The 12,171-nt window shown below is 43.7% G+C and overlaps 1 protein-coding gene across 1 annotated transcript; it reads left to right on the top strand.

The window, feature by feature from the left end:
• Positions 1–373: 373 nt before the first annotated feature.
• On the top strand, positions 374–6,301 carry LOC142558502 (uncharacterized). Its single transcript, XM_075670629.1, has 4 exons — positions 374–384; positions 486–681; positions 2,538–2,755; positions 5,857–6,301. Exons 1-4 carry the CDS (start codon positions 374–376, stop codon positions 6,299–6,301), a joined length of 870 nt encoding a protein of 289 aa, XP_075526744.1.
• The last annotated feature ends 5,870 nt before the right edge of the window (positions 6,302–12,171 follow it).

Below are 12,171 nucleotides of genomic sequence, written 5' to 3'. Positions count from 1 at the left end.
TCCTACAGATAGCTGGAAAATTTAGAGGGCATCAGGTGTGGTAGAAAACGTGTATCCTAATTTTTTTATGCCGCACTTGAATCACAAAGCAGGCTGGCAACGCTGAATTGCGGCATAATGAATTGGCAAGCTTGGTAACGGTTCCCTCGAGGAACTCAAGCCGGTATCGAAGGCCATGCTTTTCTTTATTGTAAACACCGGAAACGATTGCTGCAGGAACTGGACATACATCATGGCCGCCATGATGCGTCTTTCTTTTTGCATGTGCGTTTGCGCGCTTTGCTGCTCCTTTTTATCGCGTGAGCGAAAGAATTGCGGGTGCATCTCAATGCGACGCTCTTGCTGCAAATTTCGTTGCAGTTAACACTCCAACATGGATGACAGGTCATGTATTGCTCTGCAACTCTTTATTCATAATTACCACGTCTGTAACGCCGCGTTTACAGGTATTCCCCATTAAATGCGATACTCTGACATCTGCGCAGGTACAATTCGTCTAATGTGGACTTTATTGACGTGGTGACCCTCCGATCCATGTATTTGAACCATCGGCCCGAGAAGATATACGTTCACTGCAATCCTTGCGGCTTTGAAGGGAACTACACTCGCTTTCTGGAAGGCATCAACTTCACCTTCATCCCTGTTGCTTTCCCCACTGGTATTTTCGGCATTCCCATAAAGGTAAATAAATGTGCTTCAACCAGACAGCCTTAAGTCCGTACCACTTACATGGTTTTCCAACAATGATCAGTAGAGGGAACTGTGCCGCTGCTATAGTGTCGGTACCATGGGAACGATGGGTAATGGTAAATGGATTTGTCTAGTGTTTGTACGTTTGGCTGCAGACGCCCTTGTAGCGCCGTTTATTACAATCTTTCTCATAGAATTCCTTGCCTGTATTTGTTTTCGGGACACATAATTTAGAAAGTGTCTGCCCAGACGCGTAATCGCTTCAAAGTATTGTACTTATAGCGCAATATATTTGGCGAAATTAATCATTTTGCAAGTACACACAACCATTTGAAGCCGAAAAAAAGAAAGTTTAGGGTAACCAGTATGACGTAGCTGAGCCAACACCAAAGAAACATTAGTACAGACGAACACAGCAGCTAGTTCTTGTAAGCTTTGAAGGAAACGCGATGCATACCTCATGCATAGCGATGGATTAGGAGCATTCGGGCGCACCGCCCCAATGCGTCGCCCCGGGAGCTCATATATTCGAAATTCCCACGATGACGCATGCAGTGCGTCATAGCCGTATGTGTAGCCAATGAAGAAGTTGAATCGAGTAAAATATATTTACCGCGAGTCGATAACGAACGAGCAAAGTCGCGCTCATCCTGCCACTTTAATCGATTCGTGTTCATCACATGCGCGTGTCCCCATCCAAACGCGCTTGGTCGTTAGCATACTCACATCAAGCAACCTGCGTTTGATTTCGCGACTGCTTCCTAATGATAGCAAGTCTGTTAACCTTTGTATTCCGTTACACGTCTTGCATTCATAAAATATTTATTTCATTCAATTATTTATTCCTATCGATCATCTTTTTTGGTTCTTTAGAGACGCGCGGTTAGGACGGGCACAACGCTGGAAAAAACCCCAGAAATACCCTACATTACTATTTTTTCTTCGAAGGTCAATTTCGGCTTAAAAGCTTCTCGAAGAGTTCGGGACGCTTGTGTAGCCACGGAAAAAAAGTGCCTTTCATTCGGGACGTGTAGTTGGGAGTGTAGAATCTCTTTCCTCCGGACACTAAGAAAAGATATCTTCTTTCATAAGGTATTCACGGAAAACGGCTCTTCCACGTAGAAACATTGCCTGTCCTACACTTAAAAGTTATTTACTTGTTTCTTTAAACTATTCTTGTGAAACACACGTTATTGGAGGGAACTTATGTCTGCCTCGTCTAAAGATTCCTGTGCAAAATACAGCGCTCGCTGCGCCTGTAGCCTTTTCATGAAAATTCTGCGCATCCTTAAAGAAGCACCTCGTATGTGAAATACTCTAAGGTGATTGTTAGGATTGTCTTCATAGGCAGGACTACAGATGAAGACTAAAAATGACTACGTGCTTGGACAATGCGTTCAAAAGCACCTCAATACATTTACACTATACGGTTTAGCTTCTTCAAAATATTTCGATATTACTCAATGTGCTGTAGCAGGATGTTCTGGCACAAAACTGTGTTGCTTCTTGCTATAGATTCCCCACATACTCTTCAGCAAACGTACAAGCCATTCACCGCCTTATTCTACAGCAAGAGCACGCTGTGATGCGCAAAGTTAGCACCAACATAAGAAATTATGCTAAGCATGACTTATAGCTGTACTTTATCTCATAAGTTATAGCGTTGATGCCACACATGAAATATTGATGCTTAAGATGCGCCCACGCTGAAAAGTATTATTTATGCGAGTGACTGAATGGTACCGGAAACAGTAGGGCATAAATGTTATTTATTTTGGGCATGTGATACCGAATAGATTTGAAATGGTCGTCGATTTCCTTGGTTCACACCTGCATTTTTCACGCAGGTGTCTTACCACGCAACCGACGTTCTCCGCATCAAAGCTCTGATGCGCTACGGAGGCTACTGCTTAGACCGAGACGTGTTCGTGGTTCAATCCCTGCAACGCTTCCGGCGATACGAGGCATCCGTGGGCTTTGGGAGCCGGGACTCTATGGGAAACAACCTGATGTTTTTTCACAACAACTCGCGCTTCCTTCGGCTCTACCTAGACAGCTACCGCCAGTAAGTCGGGCCTGACCACTTCACTACTTTACTACTACTGATACTACTTTCTACCCTGAGAAGCTTGTTCCATGGTTCGGAGGGAATAGAATCCATCTAGAATGAAGCCTAAGGCCAACATAACTCACTCTGGAGAGTAAAAGAAAGACTACCGCACAGTGGCCACGCATGGTCTCGGACACCACTAGCGCGCCGCCATGATACAGCAATACGATGTTTGCCAGTTCACCAGGCGAATGCCCAACCTAAACGCGAACGTAGGAATGAAAACGATAAGCAACAGGATTATATTTTGAAGAGTAGCAATGGAAGGCCCTTCGTATTTAAGAAAGTTGTCTTTCTCAGGCATTGTGCAGGTGAACTTGAGTTCCAGTGCGAATAAACAGCAGGCGTGGATGACGACATCCGATTCAGTGAAGACCCGCGTTACCAGGGCATAGGTAGTCGATAAGCTAGCTAGTTTAACCTCCCTCTCACGCACTCATAAATAAATAAAAAAGAAGAAAAACACCGGATCTTTCTAGGAAACCTTTAGGAAAGTGCAGATGCTTTTTATGCTTTATAATCATAGTAGTTGGAGCATTATATAAGTTAATTTCTTCATATCTGAACATAATCATGCAGGCGACAATGCGAATTCCATCATGGTGGTGCTTTGGCGGCTGTAAGTTTCTTGGCCAGCTAGTCATCTAAAGACTGTTATTTATTTGAAATATTCTACCTTCTTCGGGTAGAGTCCTTGCACAGTTGTTACGAACAGATAAGACTACAAGAACGATCGCGAGAAATACAAATCGCGGCAAATAACATAAACAACGGCATGCGTAATAATATACATCGCAGGAATAACTTGAAAGCGATGAAAAAAAAAGAAGGTTGACCGCGACTTTAGCGTACGCTAAAGAGGATGAAGACCAAAGGCGGCGCGATCACGAGACATTCCAGAAGTTAGCGGTGTTCTCTTTCGAATGCGCTGTTACTTCATATCACTTGTTTGCTGCCATAAAAGATGGTTGGGTAGAGTGCCTTAATTAATTCTACCTTATTGGAAAGTGCATTAATTGCCTTCGCGTTAACACCAATGGTCGTGAACTCTACCATCACTGTTGGCACATATTTCTGGTGCCAATAAATTTTCGTAGCATTAAAGGTTGAGGGTACGACTCCCGGCAAAGTCGTGGTTTTAAGTCCCTTAGTTAACTCCATCTGAATTAGCTTTGCGTTAATTAACATCGAAGCCATATGCTCGACTCCCCCCAATGGGCGTGGTTGGCATAATAAATTTAGGTGTAACTGAATTTTGGTGCCATAACGCCGGACGGTCAATTTTTTCGATAACGCCAGACAAGGCATCTTTGGGTCTAGGACGCACCTAAGCCTTTCGCCTTTAGAAAAAGAAAACCTCTGGCGGAAACCGTAACAGAAAGACTGTCTACACTAACGCCACTAGCACTACAGCTATGGAGCGACACGCCGTACTTTTACAAACGGAAACGCATCTTCTATGAGGCGTGAACTCACAACCGGGAGATCCTCAATCGCGCTTCCATCGGGACGTACTTATCCACCTGAAGGCTCCGCCGCTTCATTTTCTTACCCCATTCGGCACTACGTGGAGACCCATCACCTAAAAGAACACCATAGGCGCTAAGTGTCTGCCTTGCTTAGCCTGTTCTATTTCTGACGAGGAAACGTGTTTGTCTTAAGAAAACGAGTAGAATTGCACAAGTTATTGTAAAATGTATCCAGGAATCTTATCGTGTTATAAGGTTCCAGTCTTGCGTTCAGCAATTTAGCATACTCCTGCAGAGGCTGCGCGTGTCCCCACATGGATTGCTTTACCAAAACTGCCATAAAGTTGCACAGCTCTAAGCCTGCCACTGATCGTCGGGTCGGGCGCTACCTACACTTACTCGCTTAATCGTATTTGTAGGGACATGCCAACGAACGTAATTTCAAATGTCGAATTTAATATTGTCCTTATACAATTTGGTTTTCGAATGAAACTGTCATATCTTTCGTGAATACAGATATTTCCGATTATCCGAGACCCACAGCTGTCGAAGATGGAACACAAAATTGGAGAAAATTTGCGTTAAGTTTCATCTCCGGCGGCTACGGCGGACATGAAACACGAGAAGTTACAAATCCAAGGGCGCATTACGTTGCTCGCGGAGCTGGACGCTTCCAGGTTAAGCACTATCATTTATGCATTACCGGAAGATTTCCGAATATGCAGACAAGCTCATAATATAACCCTAATATTCTGTTTGCATGCGCTTTGAATAAACAACGTTTCACAATGTGCAGTGGTATGACAAAAGCTTGCTAAAGTATTGAATATGCTACAATGTGAACATCACTTCAAATTTACTAGTGAAAGCGACTGCTTGAAATTCGCAAGCTGTTGGAGAAGCATTTCATATTTAAATAAATTCGCTTCTGGCGATATCTCATTTGCGCATTCGATTCGGTCTTAAAGAGCACCATTCGCAAAGCCATACTGATTGATTGAATAAATGTTTCATTCATGATATGGTTCTTTTCACTAATACGAACAATGGGAATGGGTGCCGGGAGCGTAAGGCGCGATGCAAGGAGATGGATGTACACCTGGTGTTATAGCCTGAATTTCCTGGCTACAGCCAGGAGAAACTCATGGGCCATGTTACAGCCCTTTTGGCCGCCCATTGGTCCGATCCATTCCTCGCATGCGTTCCAGACGGAAGTGCTTTTTTCCGCACCGCATGGACTTTCCAACATCAGGTGTTCGGTTTTGGGTTGTACTGGTTGCTTCAATTTGGGGCGGGTGTACAGGCCGCTATAGGAGGTGCCATCTGCGTAGTCGGTCAGCATAACATCCTGCTGCCTTGCCTCGGCTCGAAGTCTTGCGTAAGTCTGACACTTATCTAGTGCGTCTGGCGTGAAGAGAAAGCCGGACTGCAGGCCGAGCGTTAAGCAAACCGGTACACAGCGTGTGACAGTTTAGAGGTGCAGAGCCTCTTAGGTGCGTCGCTCCTGTCTCTTACAAGTTTGTTGTGAAGCACGTGAAGACGCGGCGCCACTTCGTCACTTCAGAGGTCCTACTTTCCATTGCGCAGGTTGAATGACTCGCGTTGGAATTACAACGCGGGCGAGCTGCCCACCAAAGCTCTACTGGAACGGCATCCGCATCTTGTTCATCGATTGCACTACGGCCTCGAAACCGGACTGGACATGCTAAGCGTCCTCTACGAGCCACATGCCTACCCATACTGGCGCAACGCATTCGCCATGAACCTTCTGTCGCAGAACCGCGGGGAGTCGCAGCACGATCCACTGCGCGCCGCTGCGTTCAACGAAACCAACATCCGGGACCTCGACAACGCCTTTGGACAGATGTCGCGCTCGGTTCTGTTCGGAACGTCCGCCTTCGTGCCCCCGGACGCCCCCGTGCTGAGCGTTGCGGACCTCGCGGCTAGAAAGGACCGGGGCGAGGAGCTGACCATCATCCGACCCGATAATGAGCGGCCGTTTTTTTACCCTGTGATAAACACTACCAAATAGAGCTTACCAGGTTTGAATGAGACCGCTGACGCAAGTACAGATGCAGGTGGTATGCTGGATGCTCTTAAATTGGGGATTATTTTCAAACATTAGAAAAGGTTCTGGTTTACCGAACAGTGCCAGCGTGCCTAGGCTGAAGTGTTCAGTGAAGTGCCTAGGCTGTATGTACAGTGTATAGAATGGTTGATGAGGGTTTTGCAGCCCCAACTGTTAGTGGTTACCTTCACCCGTGCTTTTTTTTTATGTTTGCCAGCGTTAGCCGCTTTCCCTTGCTGGAAAACTACTTGAAAGGCTCAGTTTTCTGTTTCCAGTGGCCTATATCTGCTTTTGAAACATAACTTTTATTACTTGCGTAGAAAATGCGTGACGTCGATGTTCCTATCGTTTGACTTGTCGTAGCTCCGGTGCAAAGTACTGCTCATTAGTTTTCTGTAACGTGCAGAGGACCTACAGAAGCGAGATAAATGAAGAGCAGAAACAACGCGCAAGAAGTTTCGGCTTTCTCCGCAGGTTTCTGAAAAGACAAAGCGTTGTTCCTGTGAACTGCATTACAGTGAAGGACCTCTGGGTGTACAGATATCGTTTACTCGAATTTATCCTCAGCATCATCACTCATTCCACCTTGCTGCGCGTTATTTGAGCCAATGCCGTCAAATCTAAGAGCTTCCCTGGGAGACTCGAAACCCAATGACTTCTTCAGGCACTCCTGAAAACAAAAACGTCAGATAGGCAAGCCATCCGTTTTACAACTTCAGCCTACTTCTGGTTAGAAGCACTGTATAGTTCGTTGGAACTCTTTTTCTACTTTACTTTCTGCTACTTAGGAAGTTGTCGTACATTATGTATACAGCTGCTGAAGTTGTGTTCGGTAGTTGTGGCCTTTCGAGTACAAGAGTCAAGGGATGTAAATAAATCTGAAGGTTTTTGCTTAGAGAAATTCCTGACGTAACACCCAAGATGTTTACTTTGTGGGTTGAAATTAAAGTTTAAAAGGGTAAGAAGAGAAAAAGAAGAGAAAGAGTAAGGGTAGTACAATAGAAAAGAAAAAAAATTGAGAGAAGAATACTGAACTGTTCCAAAGGAGAAGTGACATACACGAATGACCAATTTGTATTTTCAATACAGCACAACTGCGCAAAGCCTTAATGGAAGTTTCTAAATTTTGTCTTGTTCTACAACAATATTGATATTGAATTTTCTTTTGTCAGAACCATCCTGAAGTCTACGTGTAATTTTCGTTATCATGTATGAGATAAGTGCTTTCCATTCAAAAAACTGCCAATTTCATTTTTAGCGCTGATAAAGAAACCTCACAAATACAGTGTGCGCACTAAGAGCGATAACCATGAAGCAAACTCAGAATCGCTAAGATTAAGCGCAGAAAACATTATGACTTTCTGTGCCATGATACTCACACCGGCGATTGGAGGACCACTTGCGAAGAGAGTAGGAGAATTTTTTTTTTTAAGTGCGCTGTGCAAGTGTCCTAATGGTTCATGCTCGTTGTCATTTTCATCGCATCTCCCAGAAACTGCGGCCTCTGATTCATGGATGCTTGTTGCGAATAGTTGAACACTTTTGAACAGGTAAGACAACAGGGGGTCAGTCGGGATGCCCACTGGATAAGTCGTGATTGATAACTAAACAGTAACACAGGAAGCACATGTGTGCTGCAATATTCTATCACACAGCGTTCGGCCACACGTCCTCTGTCATGAGAAAAGCGGAGCTGTAAGCCCTTGCATCATTCTGTTGTCTTCACACATGTTGACGCACCATTCCGTCGTGGAAGTTATTCCCGTCCTCATACTTCATTCCGGGTTTTACCTAAAATATGCAAAAGAGGAATAGACTTATTTAGTACTAGAGAGGCTGAGATCTACATGCAAAAGCAAGCAAATGTGAAACTTGTGAGCTCTAACCGTGTAGTTAAAACTTAGCTAAAACTCGCGAATGTCTACCGCATCTTTCCAAAGAGCGTTCACCAGTCGCTGGACACATTGCAAATCGTTACCATGTACGTTGAAAACGGTGTAGTTCTTCCGCCGCGGTCTTTGTGTCAGCAGAGGGGAGCGTTCGTATCTCTTCTCCCAACCACGATGACAGCGCAGAGAATGAAGTACTTTGGGTACCATGCGTGATCTAATGGGCCATTGCCCTCAATTTAAAGATTTCATATAGTCATCTGCATGCCATGCCATTTACGTTCGTCTTACCCATTCTTTTTTCCCTTCTTTATATGCCGCCTATAATAATCCAATAGTGTAAGAAGAAACCATATACATCAGGGCTTAACAAGAAGCTGTAGCTCAGGAGCTCTTTATACAAATATATGTGAAAGGAATACTCTTTTTTATCAGCGAACACCAAACAAATCTTTTGTAATGTTTGCCGCATTTAGAAGAATATATATAGATATATATATATGTGAATATTGACATAGTTTTAACTATTCTCCATTTAGAACATTGCTCAGTTACTCTTGATTAATAAAATCGGCGTTTGTACAGCAATAATCATTCCTCGCAGCCTCGACGGTACTGAAAATATTCAAAACTAGGCATTGTTGATACGACATATTGCAAGGAATATTGTAAATAAGCACAATTGAGCAAGTACGATAAGAGAGATGCTCCGACGACGCACAAAATAAGTGCATTTGAAGCTCGCGCATGTGTGGTATTCCCATCAGTACTTGTAGTTGCGAAGGGTATTCCGATGAGCATATCAATCCTCTTCATGAATTTCTTGCGCTCCCTCTGAAGTAAGAACATGCTGTATTTTCCTGTGTACAAGGGGCACTCCTGTGTCTTTAGGAAAAAGTTTACGTGTAAGACAAACCTTTGTATACGAGGCACATTGTATGCAACAGTACACGCCTTGCAACGAGGTACTAGAGGGTTCGCATGCACGTACCATCGCCGCGAAATGCCGAACTTACCAGACTCTGAAGCACTCAACTTTTCTCGCACCACTGGTTACGCGATAATTAGGCAATCAAAAAAAACATTTTCTGTTTACGCAAATGAAATTGTGTTATTCACGTCAGCATGTCTAAGCCGCTGCTGCTTCTTTTTGCAGGTTCGTTTTCAATATGAAGTTCCATCTTACCGTAGCGACAACCGTTTTCTGTTAGTTCTGCCGTGCCCTCGTAGATTTTGTCAGACTGATGTCGATTGTTCGTCGATGTTGCTACTGCTTATAATGTCGGGTGATGTTGAAAAAAACCCTGGGCCAACAACCGCCCAGCTATTGCAGATGATACTAGATAACCAGACTGCGGCTAATAGTGGTTTGAATGACATTAAGGTTCAAGTTTGCGAACTGAATGCAAAGATAAACAAAGTATCCAATGCACTAGATGGTATCCAGGAAATAAAAGCCAGAATAGATTCTCTTGAGGATACCGTGCGGTTACAAGCCAAAAAACTGGTCGAATACGAAAACAGGAGCAGACGCAACAATCTTCTTGTTTTTGGTGTCGAAGAAAGTGCCTCTGAAAGAGACAGTGATTTGAAAAAATTAGTAATGGAAGAGGCATTTCAGGACAAGTTCGGCATCGAGGTAAAGACAATAGAAAGAATACATCGCCTAGGCAGGATTAAAGACGGAAAAAGGAGGCCGGTTGTCATGAGATTCTATGACTATAAGGAAAAGGAGCACGTGATGAAAAACTGCTACAAACCGAAGGGATCCTCCTACTCAGTCAGCAATGATTATGCACCAGAAACGGTGGAAATTAGAAAGAAGTTATGAGAAAGTGCTGCTTCGGAAAGAGCTAATGGGGTGAAGGTTTCACTGGTCCATGAAAAACTGAAAATAAAAGACAAATGGTACGCTTGGGACCAAGCACGAGGACAGCGTCGGGAGATAGCGCAAAGCAGGGACAAAACTGCTCGAAAACTGCACTGCTTCTCTGCAACTACTGCTTCGGAGGGCGCCTCTAATTCTAAGCCGCACGCATAGCTACGTCTTCTTTTGTTGAATGCACGGAGTATTGCAAATAATATCACAGACCTTGAATCTATATTACTCTCTCATAATCCACACGTAGTTATTATTACAGAGACGTGATTTAATAGTTTAGTTCCCGATGGCTCTGTTGTTCCTCCAGGGTATAAAATATTCAGATGGGATAGGGGCTCAAGAGGTGGGGGCGTAGCTGTAGCTGTGAAATCATCAGTTAGGGCAGAAAGAATAGACTGTAGTCTTTCAGAGGCAGTGTGGTGCAAAATCTCATTAAACGGCGTTGCGTTCATAGTGGGAGGCATATACAAGGCCCCTGCTACCACGCCTGACTTCCTGAACGAATTAAACGCTTTCTTGTGCACTCATTTGAATAATAATACAAGGCTAATAATGACTGGAGATATTAATTTACCCCACATAAACTGGAAAACTCTCTCGCCCGGACATACGGAAGTTTAGAGTGCTGAAAAACTACTGGAAATTATGATTTATCATAATTTACGGCAAATTGTTGAAGAAAATACACGAGAAACTTGATATTCTAAGTCATTGTTAGACCTTGTGTTCCTATCTTGCAAAATAGCTGCTAATAGTGTCTCAGTTGAACCAGGAATATCGGACCACAAGATGATATCTGTCGATATAGCAATCGATATACCCAGTCGCCGGCGATTACCTACTTTTAAGCTTATAAACGACTACGCACGGGCAGACGATACAACAATAGTAGATAACTTAAGTCTATCATTTAGTGAATTTGAACTTGCGTCATCTAGTGAATCTGTAGAAGAATTGTGGCAACGGTTCAAGGGGATCGTCAAGCACTGCGTAGACAAATTTATTCCTACCCGCATGAAAAAAACAAAGCAGCATAGCCCATGGATAACTCGGGAAATAATACACTTAAAACGCAGAATAAAACGATTACGCAAAAAGAAACAAAACCCAGCTCAGGCGTCCAATTTGCGTGCTCAACTAAAATTAGTGTTACGGGAATCTAAGCAAAAGTACTTTAACATAACGCTTCCTGGGTTCCTGAAATCTTCGCCACAAAAGTTTTGGATGCACTTAAGGGATAAAAAAGAAGAGATACACCAGATAAAAAGCGGATCTCAAATGATAAAGGAAAAAACGCAAATAGCAGACTGCTTCAACGTATTCTTCCAGTCAGTATTTACGAAGACGAGAACAGAGCAAATAAACAATGAGCGCAGTGAATTGGGCGCCTGCGCAATGCGCCCCCTAGAAATCACTCAGGCTGGCATATTTCAGCAGTTGCTTACGCTTGATGCCAAGAAAGCAAGCGGGCCAGACGGGATCCCAAGTGAATTTTTACGGCGATATGCTGAATGGGTGTCATTTTACTTAACCGTAATCTTTAGAAAATCCTTGGAAACCAGTTCACTACCTCAAGAGTGGCGTAGCGGTGTTGTGATTCCGGTTTTTAAATCCGGCAGTCGAAATCAAGTTAGCAACTATCGTCCCATATCGCTTACTTCTGTGACTTGTGAGCTTATAGAGCATACAGTAGCAAAGCATATCATTCTTTTCCTTGAAGCCAATAACTTTTTCTTTTCATCATAACATGGATTTCGAAGCGGATTATCCACTATATCGCAAGTCATTGAGACGGTTCATGATTTTTATCTAGCTTTGGATGCCTGCGAACAAATTGACGTCATTTGCATAGATTTCGCAAAGGCCTTTGATAAGGTACCGCATGGTAAATTGCTTTTTAAAATCCGGAACGCAGGTATTCCTCCAGACATCGTGAACTGGATTGCAGCCTATTTGAGTGGTCGTGTACAATCCGTCCGGATTGAAAACATCATGTCTGATCCACTAGAAGTATTGTCAGGGGTTCCACAAGGGTCGGTATTGGGGCCGCTATTGTTCTTGAT

The sequence above is a fragment of the Dermacentor variabilis genome, chromosome 9 (genome assembly GCF_050947875.1).
Source record: "Dermacentor variabilis isolate Ectoservices chromosome 9, ASM5094787v1, whole genome shotgun sequence".
NCBI classification, from domain to species: Eukaryota; Metazoa; Arthropoda; class Arachnida; order Ixodida; family Ixodidae; genus Dermacentor; species Dermacentor variabilis.
This window is presented reverse-complemented; position numbering and strand designations above follow the sequence as displayed.

What these genes read in the sequence shown, in the direction of transcription:
- LOC142558502 (XM_075670629.1), top strand. An exon ending in TTTTCGGCATTCCCATAAAG is followed by an intron (nt 682 to 2,537) that starts GTAAATAAATGT and finishes TTTTTCACGCAG; the next exon opens with GTGTCTTACCACGCAACCGA. An exon ending in TACCTAGACAGCTACCGCCA is followed by an intron (nt 2,756 to 5,856) that starts GTAAGTCGGGCC and finishes TCCATTGCGCAG; the next exon opens with GTTGAATGACTCGCGTTGGA.